Here is a 27,020-nt window from a genome sequence, read left to right on the forward strand (position 1 = left end):
TTTCTTATTTTTTCCTTTTCTTTGAAAATAACAAAGATAATTCACTTTCTATAATAATTAACCTTTGATAATAAATTCTATGAAGTGTAAATGTGTTAGAATTTCTTTACCTTGTTCGAACTATTGCTATTTTGATCGAAATACTGTGTAGACTTTTCGCCGGTAAAATGCCGTTTTAAGGAAGAACGATGGCAATAGGCGGATGATTGCGTTAAAGGTTGGTGACTTCGACCTGACGTAGTAGCCACTAATTCAGTTAAAGTTAAACACTTAATAATTTACAAAAAAAAAAAAAAAAAAAACTAATCACAGTTGTGGTTACATGGCAATGAAGGTGACCTAGTCCCTAGGTTTTGAAACGTCAGGATTTGATTGAAATAGGAAAATTGCCAAGATCCTAGGTTCGAATCCAGCTAATGGCTCTTGGATTTTTTTCTCTTTCTAGGAGCTTCCTGGAACAGTTCACTGTCCGGTGATGGTCAGTTTTGTCTTTACTGAAAGAATATTTTGTCAATAGTAATAATAATAATAATAATAATAATAATAATAATAATAGTAATAGCAGGGAAGGGATTAGCTATGAGGTTAGTATACTGGACTCCCACGCGGAGGTCCCGGGTTCGAATCCAGCTGCTGACCCTTAGATTTTCTCTTCCTAGGAGCTTCTTACAGCTCACTGTCCGGTGATGGATAGTGTTGTCTGTAAAGAAAGAACACTGTCCGGAGGCCGGCAGTGCACTGAAAAAAGCTCCGGGCGCCTATAACCTTAGATGTTGACGCGCCTTAAATCATAAAATAAAAAAAAATAATAGTAATAATAAAGAATTTATAGTAAAGTATGTTAGGCGGTTATAGGCTAGACCCGCAATGCTAAAATGTATTGTTGGTTTAGTGGGTTCGATTCCCCTGGGTCTAGGCCTTGGATTTTATTTAATGGTTAATGTAAGAAATTTTGCAGTCAAGTATGTTTGCTAGTCGCCTCCGTCCTCGACACTTAATTTGGTAGTTGGATGTAAAGCCTGCCTGAAAAAGTAGGCATTACTTTACTTTATTTTAATAATAATAATAAAAATGGCTCCGGCAGTGCATTAAACGAAGTTCCGGGCGGCAAGGACTTCGCATGTTTGCGCGCCTTAAATGAAAATTAAATACAATAAAATAAATAAAAATAAATAACAGAAAGTTGTAACAGCTGGTTTTCTTATACCAGGATTCCGGTTAGAAATTCCTGAAGAGGAAACAAGACTTTTGTATTGACTTCACGAAGAAGAAGGAGGATAAGAGAAAACTTGTTAATCTCGCAAAAAGGAAGTGGGCAACGGAAGATATAAAAGCTTAAAGCAAATTTTGAAAGACGATAATAGTTAAATAAATAAAACCAGACATTTCCGGTAAAATGGCTGAAATGAGAGAATCAAAATGAAGGATCCTTGACTATATCGGGAATCGTCTAAGTCGGCAAGTCATTCATTCGAGGCTAATCAACCCATCTGTGTTTATTTCCTGTTTAGCTTGTAACAATCTAACGATTTAGCTTTTATGGAGTTGTTTGAAGAAATTATCATCATTATATCTTTATTTTATTACCAAAAGTTGATTTTTTTTTTTTAAATCCAAGAAAATCTTATCTTTTTTTTTTTTTTGAAAGCACTTTTTTTGGGTATTTTTTTTTATTTGGAAATTTTTTCGAAATCGATCAAACATCGATCAATTTTCATTCAACCTTTAATCGATAAATATATAATCAACAAAAAACAAATCACTGAAAATATTTTATTATTTGTTTCGACAGGTAGCGGAGCTAGCAGAGACAGTTCGCCAGAATTGGGCGATGGGCCGAGACGTCCCTCAAATGAATCATTACCCAGCTATACACTGGTCACAGGTCTGCCAACCTATGAACAAGCATTGGAACAAGCTAAACTTGGCGTCTGTTTGAGGCCGCCACAATCCTTAGTGTCGTCAATGATGGCACCACCGCCTCCAGCATCGCCTGGACCAAAGATGCCGCCGCCACCGTTTCACGAAGTCAAATCTTGAGTTTGAAGTGTTGCAGGAGGGAGCCGGGACTAATTGTGATTCCATAGTTTGTTTCCTCCTTCCCATAAATACAAGTGACAATTTGCTGATTTTTGCGCTTTTCCAAAAAATTCCCCCCTCTCCCCTAATTGCATAAGAAAGTAAATCTGTGTCGATAAAACATGGAGTTTTTACTTCGGCAAGAATATTTCTTACCGTTTTGTTTTTTATATACACTGTAAATTAACTTTTTTTCACCGAATGTTCTAGTCTGGAACATTAACTTATGTTTTTCTCCTAAATTTATGTAGCTTTTTTATGTATTTTTCTTTTTTACGGGCTTAAATTATTTTTTCAAAAATGAAATAATGTAAATATCATTTTGTATTTAATGCGCAGGCGTTTATTTATAATTATGGATTTAAATTGTTATAGACAGAAACCATTCTGCGATTATTATGGAAACGATATAGTATCATTTTCTTCGCCTTGAAAACGTTATGTTTATTACAATTTTGTTACATATAAATTTATAAATTAACCAGTAAGTGTTGGATAATTATTAAAGTGGCAATTTAATATTGTTTAGCTGAGTGGCAGGTGGACTGAACGTCTGTGAGGAGATGCTGGGCTATCTTCCTTCCCGTAGATCTTTTACTTCCTTTCAATAGCTCAATGTTTTTTTTGTTTTTAAGGACAATATTTATCTTCAAAGGAAGAACACTTCAAAGGAGAAAACAGCCTTCGAGTCTAATGATCTCAGTTGCAGACGCATCTTCCCAAAAAAATGAAATCAAACTTATTAAGAAAGCAAAAGTCTTTCTAAAGAATCCGATAGTACTGTCCACCATGTTGATTCCAACATATATTAGAATTAGCAATATATGGTTATTGGATAAATTAAATTTTAGAAGTTGCCACAATAGCCGAGCGGTTGAGAGACTAGACCCGCAATGCTAAGATGTATTGTTGGTTTAGTGGGTTCGATTCCCCCTAGTCCAGGCCTTGGATTTTATTTAATGGTTAATATGAGAAATTTGTAGTCAAGTATATTAGGCGGTTGAGAGACTAGACCCGCAATGCTAAGATGTATTGTTGGTTTAGTGGGTTCGATTCCCCTGGTCTAGATCTTGGATTTTATTTAATGTTTAATATGAGAAATTTAAAGCAAAGTATGTTAGGCGGTTATAGGTTAGACCCGCAATGCTAAGATGTATTGTTGGTTTAGTGGGTTCGATTCCCCTGTTCTAGGCCTTGGATTTTATTTAATGTTTAATATGAGAAATTTAAAGCAAAGTATGTTAGGCGGTTATAGGTTAGACCCGCAATGCTAAGATGTATTGTTGGTTTAGTGGGTTCGATTCCCCTGGTCTAGGTCTAGGATTTTATTTAATGTTTAATATGAGAAATTTAAAGCAAAGTATGTTAGGCGGTTATAGGCTAGACCCGCAATGCTAAGATGTATTGTTGGTTTAGTGGGTTACGATTCCCCCGGTCTAAGCCTTGGATTTTATTTAATGTTTAATATGAGAACTTTGCTGTAAAGTATGTTTGCTAGTAGCCTCCGTCCACGACTTAGAAACTGAACAGTTTAACTAAAAAACGAAGTTAAAAATTTAACCTTATTTCATTGTAACCAGTTAAGCTAAAGTTATTTTTTGTCCAGTAGCATGCTTAAAAAAAGAATTCATGCTTCTCACTTTAAAATTATCCAGCATCCAATCATTCATTCTCAAAGACGTATCTGTAAGTTCAGAAAATTTTAAATTTCTGTTTACAATTTATTTCCCCCCCTTATCTAGTCTAATTTTTGTTTTGTAATTCTTAAATATTATGTAATTTAAAATCTTTCCAATTATTTTACATAGTAAGTAGGAATTAAAAAATTGTATTCAAGGTAATCATTTTTAATTTGCATTATATTCTTTTGAATGCAATTTTTTTAAAAAAATTGAGTACAATTGAAGATTTAAGATATATATTTAGATATGAGGCTGTTTATTATTGATGGATTTTTTTTTAAATTATCATGTTTGGACTTGTCCTTCCGCGCCATTAATTGCTGGTTACTTCTATTTACAAAATATAAATAATTGCGTGATCAATGACACTTCAGTATGAAGTAGAAGCAGTCTGTCTTGATACGCGTCGGGAAAGCGTTATTTAATTATTTATTTATTTTTTAAAAAATAAACTCTCCAAATTTCTTTTTATTTTCCCTAAATTTCCCAAGTTTCCTTGTTTTCATTTAAAAAATTGTGATATCTTATCTTTATATATTAATATGGTCTACTAGAAAATACAAGTTTTTTTCTTTTCTTTTTTCTTTTTTAAACACTGCCTTTTTCATTTATTGCTCTTGAATTTCCTTTAAAGGAAAAGCTTTTAAAAGTTTTTCCAATAATGTAAGTAAATTCTTTCTTTCGCGCGCACCAAAAAAAATAAATAAATAAATGTTGAAGTTTTCATAACTTATTTTTAATTCATATTTTCCGGGGAGAGGGAGGGGGAAGTTCACTTAAATTTTCAAGTTTGAACTTGTTTATAGGGGGAAAGTTCATTTAAATTTTCAAGTTTGAACTTGTTTATAGGGGGAAAGTTCGTTTAAATTTTCAAGTTTGCACATGTTTATAAAATGTTTTACTCACAAATGGTTCTTCATTTTCTTGTATCATCAATCTTCTTCAATTGTCATCAGTTTTCTTACAACAAATATCATCATTCTCTCAGTACATCTCTTCTTCTACGCCCTTGCTTCTTCCACCCTAATTCGCGGGAGGACTTATTCTCATTCTTCGTTCCATGGGTTCCTTATTACGTCATCTCAGCTATTTTTTTTTTATATTTTTTTTATCGAAAATCTATTCTACATTACTGATTACTGGACTTTAAAATTAAGTCTGAACATAATTTTCAAGTTTCAAAACCATGTTTTTGTTTGGTTTTCTATTTTTCGAATAACACAACTTATCTTTTTAAAAAAACTTCCATCTCCATGGCCTGGATTTCTATTGTCTAGTTTCGAAGTTCTTTTATATTATAAATACTGGAAAGTTTATTGGAGGGAGGCACTTTAAACTTACCTCCAAAAAAAAAAAAAAAAAGGCCCCCTCATAAACAGTTTACCGCAAATTTCCGCAACGTTTAAAGCATTTGTAAACGGAAGTTTTAAGGAAACCGGAAGTGAAACGTTAAATAGCAGATATTTTTATTTGGAAAATAAATATTAGATTGTTAATAATAATATAGAGAGAATTTTAGCTAAGTGGTTTAGCGTATACACTGGATTCCAAAGGGTTTGAATCCAGCTTTTTTTGGCGCTGAATTTTTTTTTCCTTCCTTCTAGGAGCTTCTTTTACAGTTCCTTTGCTCGGACTTTTGATGTTACAAGTGTTGTCTATTACGAGAGACTGGTACAGCGCTAGAAAAAGCTATGGGCGCCAATGACCTTAGAAGGTTAACGCGCCCTTAAATGATAAATAATAATATTATATTATCTAATGTGCCTAAAAACAAATAATTATAAATTCCAGTACCTGATGGGTAAAAATTTTAAATAACTTTTATAAAAGTTATTTAAAATAACTAAAAATAAAAAACTTTTTTGCCTGTTTGGATTTGTAAATAATCTATTTTATAGTAATATTATGTATAAAATACTAATTATAATTGTTATTATTTTGTAAATATATATTATTTAAATTATTTTTAAGAATAAAAATGAAATATCTAGCCCGTAGATCTTTCGTAGTTACAAAAAACTCTTAAACAGACCTTTGTGGGTTTGTTTCTTCTGAATTATTTAATTTTTTTGATTAATTTTACTAATATGTGATACGCATTAATAATAATTAAGTCAATAAATTATTGTACAAAAATAATATTCATTGAAATAAAAGAGAAATAATTGATAACGTTTAATGATTGATATAATATATTATATCGTCATGACAACATGTTCCCTCATTCAATGTTGAAGGCCCAACATATGAGCACAAAAATGATTTAAATGATCAAAGGAAATCATTGGATGATATTTTCAAGAAATTCTTTTTTTTTTAAAAAAAAAAGTGAAAAATCCATGAACTTCCTTCCGGTGGCACTTCCGGGTTAAGGAATTCTCATATCGGAAGTTATAGATCGAGTCCCCTGTTGGGACCAAATAAACAATGCAATGTTTTTGCTTTTTGACGATTTTTTGGAATTTGAGATATTAGAAAACACGCACACACACAAACAAACAAAAATTCTAAAGATTATTTTGGGGGGGCCCCAAACCGGATGTTTCCAATGAAAAGTCATTTTTAAAAATCTGACTTGATCGCCGTCTTTCCTTCCGGTAGAAAGAATTATTTAAAAAATTTAAAATTAAATGCAGTGAACAGAAAACCTCAGGTCAAACGGAAGTTATGAGTTACCAAAAAATTTTTAAAAAAATCACAAACGAGAATGCAAATTAGTATGCATTTTAATGACGTTCTGAAAGTAAAATAATTTGGAACAGATTCTAACTTTATTCCCAAACCGGACGATATTAACTACTTTATAAAATTAAAAATTTATAAAGATGTTAGTAACTTTATAAAAGGACAGATTTACCACCGACCTTTTAAAAGCTTATGAAGGGCTCCCACCAATAAAAGTTGAAACATGAAAAATACGTAATTTTGTCAATTTAAACTTTTCTAAAATTTAGCCCTAAATGAGAATTAGGAATCCCTCTTAGGTGCCATTACTGTTTATTGTACCGGCTTACCACGCAATCGGAGATATACGAGGGTCGTTTGAAAAGTCCGTGCAAAGTCAGAGAGATAGCACCACTGGCGCGTATCGAGGTTATGTTTAGTTAGTAGCATCTCTTGGAAGAACACACACCAAGTTTCAGCCAGATCGGTCTATTTCTTTGTGTTTGGCATTCGTTTGAATCGAGGAAGTCGAGTGATTTTCAAAAAATGGACGAAAAAGAATTTCGTGTGTTGATTAAACACTACTTTATGAAAGGCAAAACGCCTTAGGAGACTAAAGAGAAGCTTGATAAACATTATGGTGACTCTGCACCTTCGACTAGAACAGTTTATAAGTGGTTTCAAAATTTTCGGAGTGGCCATATGGGCACAAGTGACGCTGAACGTTCTGGACGCCCTGTTGAGGTTACTACTCCAGAAATCATTGATAAAATCCATGATATGGTGATGGATGACAGAAGAGTGAAGGTGCGTGAGATTGCTAGTGCTGTGGGCATCTCGAATGAACGGGTACGTAATATTTTGCATCAACATTTGGACATGACAAAGCTATCCGCAAGATGGGTGCCGCGATTGCTTACGCTTGACCAAAAACGAAATCGTGTAAGGACGGTTTGCAGCTGTTCCAGAAGAATCCGCAGGACTTTAAGCGTCGTTTCGTCACTGTGGATGAAACATGGATACATCACTACACTCCTGAGACCAAAGAACAATCTAAACAATGGGTTACCAAGGGGGAATCTGCGCCAAAAAAAGGCGAAGACCGTTCCTTCGGCCGGAAAGATTATGGCGACTGTCTTTTGGGATTCGCAAGGAATAATCCTCATCGACTAACTGGAAAAGGGTAAAACTATTACAGGTGCATATTATTCATCGTTATTGGACCGATTGAAAACCGAGCTGCAAGAAAAACGCCCACGATTGGCCCACAAAAAAGTCCTTTTCCATCAGGACAACGCACCAGCTCACCCTTAGCAGTTGTGGTCGCAAAATTAATGGAAATAGGGTTCCAACTCGTTTCACATCCCCCCTATTCTCCAGACTTGGCTCCCTCGGACTACTATTTGTTCCCCAATATGAAGAAATGGCTGGCGGGAAAAAGATTTTATTCAAACGAGGAGGTGATTGCAGAAACGAATGGCTATTTTTCAGACTTGGACAAATCCTATTATTCGGAAGGGATCAACAAACTAGAGCAGCGTTGGACGAAGTGTATAAGCCTAAAAGGAGACTATGTTGAAAAATAAAAAAGGTTTACCCCAAAAAATTAAGTAGTTTTTATTTTTGCACGGACTTTTCAAACGACCCTCGTAGAACGTTAAATTTTTCAGGTTTTCAAATACCTCCAAATTTCAAACGTTTATATCTCTTTTCGTAGTATAATAATAAGAATCAAAAGTGGGACTGAATTTCCCTCTAAAGTGCCCATTACTGTTTATTGTACTGGCTTACCACTTGTATTATATTAAATAAGAATAAAAAATTGAATTGATTTCTTAATTTGAACAAGGTCGGTTCACCGGAAGTGCCACCGGTTTTTGAGATATTTTTAAATTTTTTTTTTTTTGAAAACATATTTAGTGAGTTTCCTTTAAAAACTTAGAGCAAACAATCGCACTTTAGTTCCCAAGATGGTCTGTCTGCACTATCCAGGTTCTTTAAAAGATGTTGGCGATCTAAAATTAATTTTATAATCTAGATAATACTAATAAGGAGTTAATATGATTTCAATTTCGAATTTAAAAAACAAAACGAAAATGAGTCAGAACCCGAGAGAATTCTGGTGGGTGAAATTCGAAACATGGAATATGTTGAGACCAGATTATTTTTATGTTTTCCTATACAGTAGGGCGGACATACGCACAAAGAATTTGAAAATGAGTATTGTCATGCACAGCCGCCCCTCCACCACCATTGCTAGAGAAAGAAAGAAACAAGTAAAACCTGGAAAAAGTCTGGTGAAAATTAAATTGGGACTTTTATTATTATACCGGCAACGTACGCGTCACGCTTTAATCAAATACGGAAGAAGTTAAAAGTTAGTAAAAGTTGATTTTCATTCAATGAAGAATCGTTTTCAGGCATACTTGTGTTTGTTTGTTTGTTTTTTTTGTAACAATACAATAAAAAACATGTTTTAACAATTTGTTGTTGAAACAAAATATAAACCAAATTGTTAGTTTAACAATAAAAATGGATTGTAACAATGAACTCCTAAGAAAACCTTTTAGAGTTGTTTTACGTCATCGTGTGTAAATAACCCCTTTTGTACTTTGCCGTTCCCCAGTCAAGTAAGCAACTTTTAAAAGCATTTTCTTTACTAAACTTGATCCATTTAACGACTAAACTAACAAAGATTTTATTATTTTTTTTTTTTTGTTTCACTATAAGCAGTTTTCTATTAAAAGTAGGTTATTATTATTATAATGGCCAAACAGTAATAGCTCTATGGAATAGACAAACACGATCATTAATTAAGCAAACAATTAATGAAGGTAACCAAATAAGTACACATAAAAACACATGGCGTCAAAAATGCTCACACAATTTTAGTCTTCTTAACCAGTTAAGCGCGTTTTGACGTGTATACACGTCAAACTAAATCTCTGTTACGGTGCGTTCAACGTGTATACTCGTTGTGAAAAATATTAAAATTGCCATTAACTTTAAAAACTTGAAATTTTAATACGATACAATATAAATATTATTTGGTGGGGATGTTTCCTTTATCTTACCAATAGAACTGAGGTGGGAGCCAGCCAAATGATAAGTGGTTGGTACATGTTTGGTCTCCGCATTAGAGATTGGGGAACTAGGCACACAAATAGAAGCTCTCAACCCTTGTGCAATGCCCGTTTTTACCTCTTAGATAGAGATTCTCAGACCTCAGTACGAGCATGATTTCATTTTACACAGAATTCAAAAAGCTTTTTTTCTTCCTTGTAAAAGCTCTTGGGGTCTCTAGTTAACTGGAAGCAATGCATACGTGAAGCGGTGCAAGAATTTGAATGAGCAGAAAGAATGCTCTGGTAATCTGAAGCCCCAGAGATTGTAGAAAAAGTCACTTGCAGTGACTATTATGACGTTGTAAACTTTTGGTTGTTTGCAGGTTGTATACACGTCATTGTCTTATTTTAATTCCGCACACTGTAGGTTTTTTTTCTTTGTTAACTAAATTCCACGCTTAACTGGTTAACTCCTGTCACAATGCCCGGACTTTTGTTTTTATATATATGTATTATAAAGAAAAAATAAATATGTGGCTAAAAACCCAAAGTTCGAAGATATAATTTCAATATTTCCCCCGAATAGTTTTTGAACGATATTCTTGCCAATATTACGGCTCGTTTCAAATGAACTTGCAAAATATTAAGGTCAACTACTTTTTACCTTGCGGATGGCAAGGTGCCAACAAAAGAATGTAATGATGCTGTGATCTTTTTTCTCTTCTTACCTTGCTACTATATAGGAAAGGAATTTAGCTCAGAGATCCAGCATAGATTTCTAAAGTGGAGATCCTAGGTTCAAATCCAGCTGTTAGCCATTAAAATTTTTCTTTCTAGAAGCTACTTACAGCACACTCTCCCGGTGGTGGTCTATAACGAAAGTATATACTGTCCAAAAGCTGGCAGTGCACTTTAAAAAAAATCAGCTAATGGCCTCAGTTAAACCTTAGTCATGGACACGGCCGTGTGAAGTACGTAAATACGTTTACGTAACGGGTTATATTTTTTATATAAAATATTTTTATTTATGTATTTAAGATGAAACAATGTGTCTTCATAATCGACGATCGAACACAATCTATGCCTATACAGTCCGTTGTCGATGTAGAAGCGATTTCATCATCCACTTGCATAATTTCAATCGCCCCAGCTGCAGATGTACTGACACCGTCGTTCATCCGCTCGGCCGCATTCATTCTTTTACGTTTCCGGCACAGCTAGACTCGGTCATATGGTGTATTATTATTACCATTCGATTGTTCTTGAGAAGCCCTTTCAAACCGTATATGATCTCTGTATTTGGTTTTGGCTTTTCGACGCGTGTAGGCCGTCATTATATATTTTTGATATTTTTTTATTCTAACACATTATATTCACTGTCACTATTTTACACTAATGTTTTATATGCAATCGATAGATTGTGACGACAGCTGACGATTAAAACTTAAACGAACATCGTAGCTTCTCCGAGTCAAAAGTTATACTCATTGCAAATCTCGATACTCAGCAAAATGATCTCAAAATGGCGGCGCTTCCCCCTCCACCGCGCGCGATGAGTCACAGCCCTCGCTTATCGTAATAAATTCTTTGATCTTTTTGCTATCCAGTGGTCTAATTTAATTTTGGACGTAGACGATAGATTCGAAACTATAATGCAAAACTGTATCCTCCGATTTTGTTATCATTAGTTTTTTTGGATTGCCACTATATGATTCAAATTTAAAGACGTATTCACGTCAAAAAAAATAAAATAAATAATTTTTATTAAAGTCGTAATACTTAGACAAGAAAGGTTCGCCCATAATCTTAAAAAAAAAAGGAAGTCTTAGAATTATTTGATATGACCGACAGACAAAAAATAAAAATAAAAAAACAAGGAGCGAATAAAAGTTTTAAATGCACAATTTCCGTTTCCATTACATCCGTTTCTTTCTCTTAATTATCTCTGAAATAGCGCCAGCAATAATAATAAAAAGTAAATTAAAAAAAAAAGAGAAATACTTAGAAAGAAACCGTGCAGACAGGAAATGTTTAATGGATTGTGCAGTGCTCTCTAGCAGCGGCGACTCTAAACTCCAGTTGACCTCCTACAATATTCTTATTTATTTCATCAAAAAATTGTCACTTCCAATTTTCAGCTCTCTGCTTTTTTTTTGTTCCTTTAATAATCTATTGTTCCCTCTTTTAAGGGACAATTATTCTAACGGACAATATTCTGAAAAGTTACGTAATTTGTCTACAAAAAGTGTTGAACATAACTGGGCCAAACTAATTATTATATTACTTGAGAAATGTTTCTCAGTTTTCTCTTCCCCGATTTTCTCTTCTCTTCAAAATTCTACATGTTCAGTGTACATCAAATATTGTGCTAAGGAAATGTGGCCCAGAATAGATCTAATGGGTCTCGGTGGCGTAGTCTTTGAAGGCCGCCCTACTGGAATCTAATCTAATCTAAGGAAAGGTGACGTCACACTCCTGCCAGAACTGCACTATATTTTCTGAGAACAGGATATGAAGCCTAACATACGTTTTGATCACATTCAAATGAATCTTTCAGGCAAATGCTGAGGATTTCTTTTAAGTCGCACATCCGGACAGCTGATGTTAATTCTCCTCATAATTTTGGTTATAGATAACATACATCAAATAATGCACGAGTTAGAAACGTACAAATATCTAGTAAAACATAGAAAAGCTTCACCTCTTGCCCCACTACTCAAAGAATACCATTTTAATACAGTTTTTCATAGAGACATTCCTCAAATTGAGCGATCAACCAAAATCATTTCCATCAAATGATGAAGCAGGCAAACGTAAAAAAAAAGACAATTTTTAGGCTGGGATGTTCAGAGGGATGGCCACAAAAAATTCACTTCCATCATCACGAAATAATAAAATGAAACCCCTGTTTTGAGTTTCGTATCCGGATATACAATCTTGGCAATGAAGAAGGTATTACTTTATACAATAACATCTGAAGGTTGCAAAAATAAAACACAAACAGGTCTAAATTAATTGTAACGAAGAAGTGGGCGGACATAAGAGATTGTTTACCAACTTTGTTTACACAGTTTCAGGTTATGCTAATTAAGGGAAATTAAAGGATGTAAACAAAAATACTGTATGCACCAAAATGATCTCATATTATTCACTTACGCATTGCTAAACATGCATAAAATACTGTTTTAAATACTTACATGAGTCTGAGTTTAATTCTAAAAGCTGTTTAGAGTTTTTTGTTCATTAGAGTATAAATTTGGATAGTTCGTTAAGCATACTATTTTGGATCAAACGTTAGCATAAATTACGTTCATAATTAAGTACAGGTTCTACGTGAGGCGTTTTAACGAAGAGACCTCTTTTATCACATTTCGCACATATATTATTATTATGAGTGTTGCTAATAGTAAGCAAGCGGATTCAGTAATCATTTAACTGATAGTTCTTGTAATTCTAAATCTTGTAACCTAATCCTAAGAGCTAGGCTAGCCTAGATGTTTTAGCGGTAAATCTATTATAAACACTCCTCACCCGAGTTTCTCTGGAAACAATTATAACCTTCCTTTTCTGTAAACAAGATTTTGTGACCATGCATTATACAAAAATGGCCCTTCAGGGTAAATCTCATCATTTCCCTTCTACAAAGAACTCCCTAATCGAATTTTCCGTAGAAAAGTGTTTCAAATAAAAGTTATAATTGATCTATGCAAATGTTCGACGAAATATTAAAATTGATAGAGCTGTTATCGATAAAACCAAAAAATTTCTGAAAAATCTACTACCAACAAATAAAAAATATTAAAAAAATTTGAATAAAATATTATCTTCGTACATGTTAAGTATATAAAAATTACGAACTGAGAGTAAACTCTATTTTTGTTTGCTTTTGTTTTATCACAGACAGCAACCATTTTGGTATAAATATACCATTATTAGATTATTTATTTATAGACAGACATACTCGCTCCCTAACTCTAGTGTTCCCATACTCGGGGAATGTCTCTAGAATCTATGTGTCTGAAATTTGCTGATTAATTTTGAATAATTGATTCATGATAGGACGCCCACTGTTTATCAATCCTGTTAGGTGGAAAAATATGTTCATTTTCACTAAATAAACATAATCTGAAGTAGTTTACTGCAGGAGAAAATATCTAAATAAATAAGGGAAAAAAAACATTCAATAAATTGGCACTTTTGGTGGTGTAATTTTCACCAACTCGGACACAAAACCGTACATTATAATTAAAGATACTTTCACGGGACAGCCTAATAACTTTTAGTACTAAATTCATGTTTAAAAAAACAAATCTTGAGAATCGTTCAAAGAAAGTCATGAAAGGGGTTACTCCAGATTTCTTTTTTTTTTTTTTTTAAACACATTGTCAATTTTAGAGTCAAATTCTGTTGAGTTTAGCACTTATAATAAATTATACACAGTCTTAAGCAGAACGTAATATGTAATTGAAATGCAGAGGCATTTGAAATGTACATTAATAACCGTTAATTTACATCCTGTATAACATTATTTAAAAACTATGAATAAAAAAAAAATTCTAAGAAATAGAACAAACTTCAATGATTAATTGCTTGTCTGCTTGTATAACAATTATGCAATTATGCTCAATGTTGTTTTAAGTGACGAGCGACAAAATACAATTCATTTTATTATGTTTACATAAATTGTAGAAATCGCCCTTAGAGGGCCCCCGCTATTCAAGAAATAGTAGAAATTAACCAGATGGAATTACGATCAAAGTAGGTTCAAAGTGAGAAGGTTTTCTTTTTATCATTTCCTGAAGTCTCTTTTATGGTTACATTTTGAAAGTTTTGTTAGTAATTTTTTTGGTGAAAAATTATTGGGTGAAGAACTATGGAAACAGATTCAAGATTTGAGGATTAGCAAGGATTTTAATAAAGGAAACTGTTACAAGTCAAGTTATACCGTGAAAGTTTATCAAATGAAATTCATACACCGAAATAAAACAGTTTAACTTTAACTTGAGAACTAATCTTAAGTTTAAATAAAAAATTTAAGAGTTTTCTATTCTACTGATTTTCTTGCTGGAAATTTTTTATTGGTTTTAGATTAATGCAACCTATAATTTAGAGCAATCAACTAGTAAGTATTCTCACCTTTCTAATCCTTGGAGGTTAGATTAAGTCAGTGCTGGAAAATGGATTCAGGAAAAATCGCAATCTCGTAAAAGGAAAGAAATCACTCGCCTGTAAGTAAAAATGGTTTTTAATTTAACATTAAGTAAAAAAATAATCAACCAACCAATTTAGTATGAAAACCTACTCATAGATACGCATTATCTATTTTTATTTTTAAATTAGTGCAAATTTCAGTGAAAGGTACAAAAATTTGTAAGTTTCCCTTCAATTGTTTTGGCTGTACTTCTGACTATAACATATATTATTAAATTTAAAATGATTTTGGGGAATATTGAGGTGCGGTCACAATAAATTCAAAAAAATTTCTTTCTTCGTATCAACGTTTTGGGCAAATATATTATCTTCTTCAGGGTATTGTAAAATTTGTGGTGTTAAATGTTAAGCTCCATGTCAACAGTTATGATGATGTAGCTTAACGTTAAGAAAAAAACGTGCTAAATTTTAAACTTTAAATAATTTATAAATTAATTATTCAAATTTTTTAAATTTAAGATATTTTAATTTTCAAGTAAGGAATAATCTTTTCTTTTTTTTAAATATCAGAATTACAATTTTAAGTGGTTTCTTTTATTATTTATTTACATTCATTTATTTTGAGTTAAATTGTTTATTTTATTTTTTGAAATATAATTTTTAATCTATAATTTTCTTTCTTCCAGAACATGAACTGGCTGCCCTGCTTTTTTTTGCGTTGAACCCTAATTAGAATTTAATTAATTTTTTTTCCAGTTCTTAACTTTGGAAAAAGAGGTTAAGTTTTCTGAAGAAAGAATAAGAAAAACAAAAAAGTAATTAACAGCAATGGTAGTAAATTTAAAATACATCACTGGATTAATAAAAAAAAAGTATTGGTGTTATGGTAAGTAGAATTAATTGAATTGCCCACTTTTACTTAGTGATGTAATTTTCTATTTTTCTCCAGAGTTAAAGATCTTACATAAGATTTTAAAGCAGTCGCATTATACAAGACACTTTTTCACATACGTAGTAACATTTTATCGCAATTGAATTGATATATCGCATACTAATTAAAATGTATGCAGTTTTTTAATCTAGAAATTTATTTTTCTTGAACGGAGTAAGAAATTGGCCTAAAATCAGCAAATTATCTTCAAGTTTCACTTTATTTTTACTAGTATTTTTTTTGCGGTCTATAACTGTGCACTTTGATCTTTTGTTCCCTCTTGCTAGAGCCATGTGAATCTCTGCAGCAACATCTCCAGTTCCAGATAACGGATAAAACCCAGGATATGTTCTGCTCAAGCACTTGATAGTTCCAAAGGAGACTGGAATCTTCTTTGAATGATGGCATGCAGCCAGTTAGGAAGTATATTGGAGTTTTCTCCATCTTCTTTTAGTAATCTACAAGTAATAAGTACACCATTAGTTTTAGACCCAACTTTGTTAGGCGCCCTCAAAGTCGACTTTTCTCCATAAAAAAAAAACCTACCTGTTTGTGGAATTAATCTGTTACCAAGGACCAGGCAGGTCTCAGATCTGTTACGGTTATTAATTCCTTAGATAGATCTTCGCTGGTCTCAGATAAGGAAGACTGGCCATGAGTGTTCCTCTGCAAATCTCGTTTTTTTGAAGAGAATCATCGCTATAACCCTAATCTATAATAAAAGTATTCTGACTCCCGTAAACAGCGTTTCGGCGCCTTACCTTGTTAAGACATCGGTCACCTTATCCCTCTTAACATGACCCCGCGCACTATTAGTAGAGTGACGATCTTTATATCTCTTCCCATATTCTTAATTAAACTAATTTAAAGCTGACAACACTGGAGACCAATGCTTGCATGGCAACCTAGCTTAAGAAATGATGGCAAAAACTCTTCAGGTCTCCATAGCTGTTTTACCTTATTTACTCCAGGATTTCTTTGTTCTTGATTTTACCATTGTTTTAAAAGCGTCCAGATGTTCCTTGTTTCGAACAAAGAACAAAGAGCGTCATTTTTTCCAAAGAGGTGCAGGTGTTCGTATTGTTACTCTATAAGTAAGCGTCGGTCAGTTTTTAACTGTCAGTAGAATCAATGGCCATTTCTAATGCCGGAAACATGCTAATGTTACTAGGCGGGAATAAATTTATTGGCATTTCCTTCCAGTGGGAGAATCTACTATTGGTTTACACCTGCTGTTTCCACCTTCCGCTTAACTTTGATTTTGTTCAGAAATATCGTAACTTTTAACTGTATAGGATAGAACAGAGGGAGGCACTGGTCGTTTTTGTATTTTATCTTTTTACGCTTCTACCAGCGTTTTCAAGTGTCTGACTTCTGCCAAGGAAAGATATCAATTGAAATACCAGTTTCTTCTTCTTATTTTTTTTTAGTGAGTAGTTTTGAAGAATGGAGAATATCTCTGCACTATCCACCGGTTAGTTTGTAAAGAAAAGAGCAAGATTTGATTGCTTTTAAAGCGAAAATGGATTGTTTAATTTCATTATCAAACTATAATGCTATTTTCTTACAGGTTGAACTATTTTGAACCCAGAGAGTATCCACCGGATGTTCATATTTACTCGTTTTACTGAGCTGTCCGTGCGTAAGTATATCTATTGTCTTTTAATTTGGAAGATCGTTCTAAAACTAATATTTTCAATTCTTGTGTAATCGTAGAAGGCTAATTTTTACTATCGTTAAATAAGATTGTTATTTCCTCCGAAATACACTCTAGGATTTCCATCACCTGTACCTAAAAAACAGTCGTCAGGTGCTCCAGCGGTAATCCTAAATAATGGAGGAATATGTAGTTTAATTCCTGTGTCAGTTTCTGACATAACAAATAGTTGTGTTTTCCTTTTCTTCTGGGGCGCTACAGTCCTGAAAGGACCCGGGCCTCCTCAACCAACCTCCTCCATTCCTCTCGATCGTTGGCTCTAGATCCCCTTCTTCGCACGCCTATGCTCCTCAGGTCTGCCTCCAGATCATCTAGCCACCTTATACGAGGCCTCCCTCGATGACGTCGACCCCCTGGATTGCCATAATAGCATCTTTCTGGGGTTACATTACGGTGGTTGGACGGGGGGGGCTGACAACCCACCTCCATAAAAAAAAAAAAATTTGTTGCGAAGGCTCAACAGCTAGAAAAGAACCGGACTGATAAAAGGAAACGACCAAGGCGAGTTAAAGTTGTGTTTTAGTAGAGGGAAAAAAGGCTTGAATCTATACGAAAATTCTACAATTAATAATAATAATAGTAATATAGGGAAGGGATTAGCTATGCGGTTAGCGTATTGGATAACGACGCGGAGGTCCCCGGCTCGAATCCAGCTGCTGACCCTTAGATTTTCCCTTCCTAGGAGCTTCTTACAGCTCACTGACCGGTGATGGACAGTGTTGTCTGTAACGAGAGAACTCTGTCCGGAGGCCGGCAGTGCACTGAAAAAAAGCTCCGGGCGCCAATAACCTGAGATGTTGACGCGTCTTAAATGATAACAAAAATATTTTGTTTGTTTAAATTAAGTAATATTTAATAAATTTAATTTTTATTTTAGATAATGACTTTAAGCAAAAACTTTGTATTATTATTTTCTAACTTACCTAATTTTGCCAGCTACCATAAATTTTATAAAAGTTTTCATTTAATAATAAACTAAACTTTTGGAGAATTGTTTTAACTTGAAATCCCTAAATAAAACTCCTAATCTAACGTAAAACAATAGCGCATCTAAAAAAAATGGATCTCTGTTACTCAAAATAATGATAATGTTTTACCCTGTTAAAACTTTTGTAAACAATGAGAAGTTCTTTGTTTTGTATTTGTTATGTTTAAAGTTAGGATCTAATAAAGCCAAATTTTATTATATTCTTGATGTTATGGCGTACCGTTAATTATTGGCATAATTAAAAAGTAGTAAATTTAAATTATTTCTTTACTCTTTTAAATTTTATTTGCTTTGGTGCTTGGAGCTTTTAGTTAGTACACTTTCGGCCTCAGGGCGACGCTGTTAAATCATCCACCGAACAGTGAGTAGTTTTCTAGCAAAAGAAAATTTAAGGGCATATGGTTTGGATTCGAACCTCAGGACCTCCGCGTTGGAATCCAAAAAACACTAAGAATTAGACAATTCCTTTTATTATTATTATTCCTGTAATATGTGGGGCCTAGTTTACACATGCTATCTATCTACCCGCATTGCTACCCTAGTGTGATAATGGTGGGTAATAACGGTAAGTCTGTGGGTTCGCCAAGCTAATTGAACACATTTATAACTCTACAGGCACCATATATACAGATATTGTTGAAAGTGTGGACTGTGTCAGTGTGCAGGGGCCTACCCAGAATTTTGATCGGAGAGCGTTTTGGTTTGAGAAATAGATGCATTATTTAAAAAATTGTTCTTTCATTTAAGATACAACTCGAATCTATTTCATAACCAGATTGTAAGTAAAGTAATGCTTATTTTTTTCAGGCGGGCTTTACACCCATCTATTAAAAGTAGTGTCGTGGACGGAGGCGACTAGCAAATTTACTTTACTATTAAATATTCGTATTAACCATTAAATAAAAATATTAGACATAGATCGAAAATCGAACCCTGTACATCCACGGTTACCGTGGCGCCTGAATAACGAATTAGTTGACGAGGTTTTAAAAATAATTTAGTCAACATGGTTACTTAAAGCCAAAAAACAAGATTAATAATTGGGTAATAACTTTAAGTTCATGATTCTAAAAAAAAGGTGAAAACCTGATTATACGGCCGCTAAACTGAGGTATATCTCGATAAGCTTAGGAACACTGGACACTGGCGAGAGCCAGTTGCCTTACCTTATCTAGGTTTGACAGTACTCGAACACACTACACACACTGAGTATTCCCTGTCAGTGAGAGAGAATAGCATGTAATGCTGTGAGTTTCGTCACTTAAGAAAAGGAAAACTTGTGTCGTATGTTCAAGTTTTTCCAAGAGTCATTCTCCATACACTTACGTCTAATCAAGCAGAACAGACTGGAGGGTGCCCCAACTAGAGAGTGCTACAAATAAACCGCATGAATTCCATTAGCATAGACTGACAGAATCCTTCACGGAATCTAATCTAAACTTATTTTTATCTATCTAATTGGCGTTACAACCCTTGGTGGGTCCTAGCATCCCCAATGAGTCCATTCCATAGTTCCCGGTCATTTGCAGCCGCTTTCCAATTTCTCACCTTTAACAGGTTTCTTGGCTTCACCGATGACACCATTTTCCTATCGCAAACTATGGTCTGCCTACTCCTCTCTTTCCGCCTATCTCCATCTCGAACGATCTTCTGGGAATCGATCCGCCATCCATTCTCGCAACATGTCCCGCCCTTCCTAACCTTATCACACGTACTACATCCACCTCTCCAAAAAGTTGATATAGCTCCCTATTTCGTCTCCTTCTCCACACATCTCCCTCCTTCACAGGACCGAAAATCCTTCGAAGGATTTTTCTTCAGGAAAGATTAGGAGACCAGGCCTCATCGACTCTGGGAAAACTTATTTTTAGGTTAGAGAATTATGTCTAGGCTGCAATGAATTAATGGATTTATGTTTTTTTACAGATATAGGAGCCATTGAATTTTGCATAAGAGCTGGTTTTTTTCCTAAATTATGTAAGTAGTCTACGATAATATTACCTTTTTTTTATAGCATATTAATGGATCATTTTTTTTTATATTTATGCATATATTTTGGAAGCATTTAAATCTCTAAAACTCATCTATCAAATCGTGGGTATGCATGTGTAACAAGGGTAACTAATTCAGCGTTTTTAGGCTGAAATACTTGTAGATGCCTTTAGAGTATATTGGTAACCATATATCCCACTAAAAACAATAGTAAATGTATAAATAGGAATGGATTAAAGATTAATTTTAATAAAAGATTATCGTTTATAAGATCAACTAAATAGGGTTAAAGTAATTAAATTGTTTAAATGGAAAAATATGGTAATTAAAAGCAATTAAACACAAATGAAATTACCTCTATATGTTGTTTTGAAGGATATTGCATAATTTTATTCAATCATTATTTATTACATGGAAATATGAATATTTTATGGTTTTTTTTTTAAAGCTATTATTCTTTTTGTATGAATAAAACAAAAATAAGAAAACGAGATAAAAAAAAAAAAAATTAAAAACAAGTTCACACAAGTCTTTTTAATATTCAAAACTATTTTCAAACACGCACTTCCTTCATTTACCCTTAATTCTGCCTGGTAATATTTGACTGTGTTCATGACGTTTGTTCCAACAAGCCGAACCCGGTTTGTGGCCAACTGATATGTATTTAACATGGCATACATGTGAGGGAGGGTTCGTGATGATTGTTAATGTCTAAGTGTAGGAAAAAGCCCTTGGCTAGGCCCTTCTAGTTCAAAGTAGCTGCTTCAGAGAGAGAGAAAAAACTACAGTAAGAAAAACTGAGACTACGATTAAATTAGAACCTGGACTCAAGTCATCTGAGATTAACAGTAATAATATTAAGGAAAAAGAGCTTAGACTCGCCTACGGAGAAGATGTCCTATCAAAGATCTTGAATCTAAGCTAACGTTCCAAATCATTAGAGAAAATTGGAGTTTTCTTTTCTATCTAATAAAAAGAAGAGTACTAATCAGATGACTGAGATCAATTTCCGTGAAATGTACAATATCTCACCATCAGCTTTGTAAAAACCAAATCAGCATAATCTACAACCCATTGAGCATATCCGTAACGTAGAATACTCTAAAACTATCCATTCCTGGAAGGTAGACAGTCATTTGTTCTGGACCAACAAACCCGGTGAATGAAGAGAAAGAGGCTCCCAAAATTCTGCGAACTACTTCCAGAAATACCGTCTACTTTTTAGTACCTAATCTGGAAGAACGTCGTACAAAACCAAATTAAGTATTAATCAATCCTTACTCATCCATCGAGTGAATGCGGTGAAATCAGCCAGGTTATACAGACATATATCCAGAAACATGCCAACAGAGTGTTCTGTCAGCCTTTACTACAAATTAGGGCACCAGTTTTGAGTTAATTATCCTAGCAAATGCAAATCAATTTTAAAATAGAAAAAAAAACCGCAAGCGGAAATCTATGTCTAAGGTATGAAGCACAGTCAAGGGATATCTCTTCTTAAAAAAAAAGAAGCACCGTATCTTCTTGCTTTCCATTCATTCTGGAACAACCCAGTATCGCACGGCTAGCTTACATTTGTAACTGTTCCTCCTTAGAAGGAAACCTGATGAAGTAAGAATGTCCAAAAACAAAACTCGTAACTGCATTCAAGCTTCTTGGGTGTTTATTCGTAGTAACTGATTTTTTCTGAGATAGATATTAATATGTAACTTGTAGGAACAAATTGAGGACCAATCCACGGCTTTATTGGAACAAACTTACTTTATAGTTTTGTTCCTATTCTTTTACCGTAAATTACATCAACTGCGATTCTACCATCTTGCAATAATTATTTAATTAATCGATGAACCAATCTTAAACAGTCCTGATCCACCAAAAATAGTTTTATCTTTCATCGATTTTCTTAAACAACTGTTGATCCTCAATCTGGCCGTTAAAAATGGATTTACTGCTGTGTTTAGTAAAGCCACAGAGAGTGCTCCCAGAAAATGATGAGATCTGGAACAAATTGAAATATTAATAAAAGAAAATATTCACTGTGGGAAATTAAGTAAGATTTAATTTTTAGGAACCTACCTGAGGAAGAAGGAAGTGTCATGCAGCGGTCGATCTCCGTCGACATAAATCAGACATAAGACCACTGTTATCGGCAGCCACATCAAGAGGACAACTGTTACATTGGCCAATGCAACACGCATCACCCTTATCTGTTTGTCTACTCGAGCCTGCAAGGAAGAAATGGTATTGTCTTCAATAGGCATTAGAATAGAACAGAAAAACGGGACGGGACCAATACCCCACAGCATCGCAGCCACCAGAGGCTTATTGTGCCCTTCATCAGGCATTAAATATTATCTGTTTTAAGTAAATAGTACACTTTATAAAAATAGTTGCCATTTTCCCAGTATTTAAGTGGTTTTCGGCGGACCTGGTTTTTTGGGTGAGTGTGATGGATAGGGCTTGCTTTCTGTCTTGCCTAAATGGTAACGACTGGCATGCTTTCTGTAATTATTCCATAGAAACATTAAAGTACCGAAGGGAATTGGTTTTGGAGCCAACAAAGGATGCCACGATAAGTTTTTAGGCAAAATCGATCTACATAAAAACCACTTTACTGAACTTTTTTTTCAGTTTTTTAAAGATTTTCCCGGAAACGGCTCCAACGATTTTCTTTTATTTAAAAACACTTTTACAGGAAAATTCGATGAAGGGTATCTAGTGGAAAACTACCTCTATCCTCTTTACAGTTCATGGGTTGCTAAAAATCGAGTATGAAATCAAAGTACCACCTTTATTCAATACGTTGTTCACTTTCACTATTCGATATATTACACAATCGAATAATTTTGAAAATTGTTTTAATTATTTAAAAAGGATATAAACTAAAAATGTCGATTAATAATTTTATTGTTCTTGAATAACCAAATAAGGTATAAAAAGTCAGTATAAATTATAGTTTCATAATCCAGTACACCTAGTTTCAATGACAAGTTGACAGCTTGCAAATAATGTAAACAACAAATAAATATAATGGATATTCCATTTGTGGTTACTATTTTTGGTAACGTTCTCAGCTTTCTTCCCTACCTGCAACTTAAATTATTCTCTCAGATTCCTACCTCCCAACGTCCCCCATTCGTCGTTTATAACCCGTTTCAACACCTAGTAACTGTCTAGATTCATTATGGGAAAGCCTCATGAAGAGAGAAGAGTTTGGGTGTTTAGGCAAGCCACCACAGCTGGACGCCTTTATACTTCTACACTCCAAAGAAAGGGATTTTCAGACCTTCTGACGTCCATGTTTGTAAGGAAAGGATACTCTCTGCAAGGGGTACCTGACGTCTTCGAGGATCCGCTCTCATCACCAGTAATTCTTTGACGCGGACACGAACTCGCACTTTGCCTGACCAAATAGTTGCAAAACATCAGCTACCTCTGTTAGACACTTTGTAAATTGTGTGGGTTTAAGGATGTTTCAGTACTGAGTTTGGTTCTAGTTCTTAGGCAGAATGTGTAAATGTCAAAAGAAATGGTTAATCTATTTTTTCTAATTTTGGAACATGTATTTCCAAAAAAAGCATACAAAAAAAAAGTCTGAATAAAATGCAATACCTCTTTTTACGACGAGTAAGACTTAGCAAAACATCAATGAAGTGTTCAAAGCAAAAAAAAAAAAACTTATTCTTCAAATTAATACTATAATATTGTTAAATTAGAACCTGTTCTTGCCTGGAGAGACTGGAAGTCAACACACAAGGTGTAGCCCATTTCTGTCTTGTTTCCACCATTTTGATGAATATCCTTTGATAGTTGAAGACTAGTATGGTCATTGGCAGGATACAGGTAAAGAACGTAATCAAAATGGTGAACATGAGCGCTACGTTGATGCCAGGTTTTGGAAATAATAAAGTACAAATTTCCAGATCATTTTCATGTCTAAACCAGAACAGAAATGGTGAAAATAATACCATAGCTGAACTCCACATTATTATGTTAGCTAGATGTGCTGATTGCGGTGAGGAAATCTTAAAATTTGGATCTAAACTTAGACAACGATATCGTTCCACGCTTATCAAAGTGAGACTCCATAGAATTGTAAAACCGCATACAAGCTGAAAAGGAAAAAAAGTTTAATTAGATATATTCACTTCCTTTATATTACGTTAGGGTACATTTTGGGAAGTTATTGGTCGAAAATGTCCAAACAGGAATTACAACTGTTTGGGTTTTGCGTACCCATTAGTAACAGAACTGCTAAACCAGGTACAAGTTCGTAATATAATAGATATTTATGTAATGCAATTGATTTACAGCCTACTAAGGGCGCTTTTAAGTCGTAAAATGCAATTTTTTATTAAGCACACGATTCTGTATGGACCAATAATTTGACAAATTCTAACAAAATAATTGATTCTAATTCTTTTGAAATTTCATAGCTAGAGACTTTCCTTTAAATACATGAAGCTGAGAAGCTTATTAATAAACGAGTAACCAAAAAAAAATCCTGTTTCGGGGGACGATCACATCCTCTCAGATGAAGCTCAGGATTATCTTTGCAAAACAATCACCAGAACAACGTAGGAGAAGCTGATATTTTGGAGAAAGTCATAATAGTAATTGATCCTAATCAAAAATTCATCCATAACCATCTCATAACTTCCTCAGCCTAGCTAGAGCTAGTCCCCCAGGTGTACGTTAATGTCAGAATGTCAGTCGCCCATTTGAGATTGTCTCAACCAATATTTAATTAAATTGTCTTTAAGCAGTATGACATGTAGTGTAGGCTGAAATCAGACTTGTACTGTCTGTAACCAACATGATAATGGGAACTGTATCTTATTCTCTTGCAATTATCCGCCTCTATAAGGTTAATTTATCTCTCTTCCGACAATGATGTACATATGTAAGACAAAAATATGCAATTTTTAAGGTTAGGCAATTAATATTAATTAAAGTACTTTACTAATTATTTAATTACAAAACTTCTTTATAAATACAGAAGAATTAAATGGTCTTACATTACAAATTATATCAAGTTTTGTTGTTAAGAATTGAAAATAAAAATTGAATGTAAACATATACATACGACTTACCTGTGAATATGGTAACAATTTGCACATAAGTTCGCCAGCAAATGTGGGCCATCTTGGGTTTATTCTTACAGTAACTACAGCCGGTATACCAACAGCAAATAGTATATCGGCCAAACCGAGATTCAGAAGAAAACAGTTGGTAACAGTGCGCGGTTTACTTCCCCATAGAGGCAGCACTAAAGCAAGGTTAAAGATAACTGAAGCTGCAAGTGTTGTCACCAGCAGGCCGACTTCTATATATGTTTCTGCAAGGCGTTCACCAAATTCACTATAGAAAGTGAAATAATAGGTTTGGCCATTATGTTGCCGGCGATCAAGTCCTAGTAGGTAGGAGGAATTCCAGTCATTGTTGAACATCTTCTACTTGAACCAATCAGTTGAATAAGAGTTTCTCAGATTAGCTTTCACTAAACATTAAAAATAACAATTATTTGATAGTATTAAGGATACAAATTAGCGAGGAATCGGATCAAATAAAAACAACTCTTCCTTTTGGACCGATTCCTCGTTATTTTGAATTGAAAATTCACTTGAATAATTTTATGGATATTTTATACGCTATAAAGAAAATAATGACTTTTAATTCTCACCTTCAAATTCTACAACATGGAGAGCTTCTCCCCAAGTAGCTAATTATGTACTTCAATTCGTATATACAATTTACGATAAGCAAACATCCAGAAACTCTCTAAACTTGTCGTTACAAACTTACACATTTACAGAAATGATGAACAGACAAACTGAATGAAGAACATCAACGTCTTTAAACGCTTCTAATTCCTAATTACTAGTTATTCACCGTACTTTTGTCAGCTCCTTTTAACCTGCAACCAGCATCACGTCCTATTAACTCGGGTCATCGAGGTCACACTCAACCCACATCCTGTCTAATGTACAAAATTCATTGGCACTTGAGTATTTCTTATCTAATATCATCTGTTAAAGTTATAAGTAATTTTTTACTTTCTTTTAATACTGATTAGAGAAAAATATTGAGGTCGTACAAACGTTTTTTTAATTAAAAATTTTTACCGTAAATAACAGTTTTTTGTTTTGAGCAAAAGCGATTTCAAAATTACCCTTTAATGGGTTGTTAGAGAATCTATAAAGGAAGATTGGTAGGTGGTCGAGAAACGGGAAAGCAGACAGTACCCAGCCAATCTTGTTACCAACACCCTATTGTCAATAAAATTAAGGTGAAGACAATGTTATTGATGATTTGACGTCAGCGCGATCGTTACTACTGAGTGGAAGCATATATTGATGGTACAGGCTAGAATTCAGAATAAAACGGAAATGAATAGAGACTGTCATCCTACAAATCAGCGTTCCGTAACAAGAGTCTTTTTTTTACCAGGAAAAAAGGTAAAGAAGAATTTAGCAGACTTACCTGAATGATTTGATAACCTTACTGAAGAGGAATGTATATTTTCAGTGGGCATCGAAGAGAAGGTTATGTTGACATCGGGCCACTGCCGGCTCTTTGCCTTTAAAGTGGAAAATTGATTGTAAATTAGCATCCTTGCAGTATATTTTCAATTGTGGGGTGTCTTCTTCAGAATATCTGGTGAGGTAATGCTTGGAGAAGGTTTTGTTGGTAGAGCGAGTGATGATCCCTCATTGTCGGCACCCGCCGCTCTTCCTAGAACTTTTCTAGG

General features: G+C 34.0%; 2 protein-coding genes and 1 long non-coding RNA gene across 6 annotated transcripts in view; 2 read left to right on the plus strand and 1 right to left on the minus strand.

Annotated features, from left to right (window-relative positions):
• Nucleotides 1-6,076, plus strand: part of LOC141459664 (protein commissureless 2 homolog) — an 87,407-nt gene extending 81,331 nt beyond the window's left edge. For all 4 annotated transcript variants that reach the window (XM_074138970.1, XM_074138972.1, XM_074138969.1 and 1 more), the window contains exon 3: nt 1,793-6,076. In XM_074138970.1, coding sequence (XP_073995071.1) covers nt 1,793-2,040 — 248 coding nt within the window. In that variant the 3' untranslated portion in view covers nt 2,041-6,076. The remainder of the gene's footprint in view (nt 1-1,792) is intronic.
• An 8,148-nt stretch (nt 6,077-14,224) lies between these two features.
• On the plus strand, nt 14,225-23,311 carry LOC141459665 (uncharacterized). The gene is made up of 5 exons (XR_012461572.1): nt 14,225-14,718; nt 15,398-15,527; nt 17,143-17,214; nt 20,204-20,254; nt 22,338-23,311. It is a non-coding gene; the product is annotated as an uncharacterized lncRNA (long non-coding RNA).
• Nucleotides 20,618-27,020, minus strand: LOC141459661 (free fatty acid receptor 4-like). Its single transcript, XM_074138965.1, has 6 exons — nt 26,753-27,020; nt 25,953-26,186; nt 25,363-25,769; nt 23,989-24,381; nt 22,346-22,494; nt 20,618-22,267 (listed from the first exon to the last, which is right to left on the minus strand). Exons 3-6 carry the CDS (start codon nt 25,717-25,719, stop codon nt 22,102-22,104), a joined length of 1,065 nt encoding a protein of 354 aa, XP_073995066.1. The 5' UTR covers nt 25,720-25,769; nt 25,953-26,186; nt 26,753-27,020; the 3' UTR covers nt 20,618-22,101.

Source organism: Rhodnius prolixus, unplaced genomic scaffold, assembly GCF_049639745.1.
Source record: "Rhodnius prolixus isolate KJV_2025 unplaced genomic scaffold, Rpr scaffold_17, whole genome shotgun sequence".
In the NCBI taxonomy this organism is placed as follows: Eukaryota; Metazoa; Arthropoda; class Insecta; order Hemiptera; family Reduviidae; genus Rhodnius; species Rhodnius prolixus.

Coding starts and splice junctions, on each gene's coding strand:
- LOC141459661 (XM_074138965.1), bottom strand. CDS start 25,719: ATGTTCAACAATGACTGGAATTCCTCCTACCTACTAGGACTTGATCGC. Junction 24,382..25,362: donor AATTGTTACCATATTCACAG/GTAAGTCGTATG, acceptor TTTCCTTTTCAG/CTTGTATGCGGTTTTACAAT. Junction 22,268..22,345: donor GACACTTCCTTCTTCCTCAG/GTAGGTTCCTAA, acceptor AATTTGTTCCAG/ATCTCATCATTTTCTGGGAG.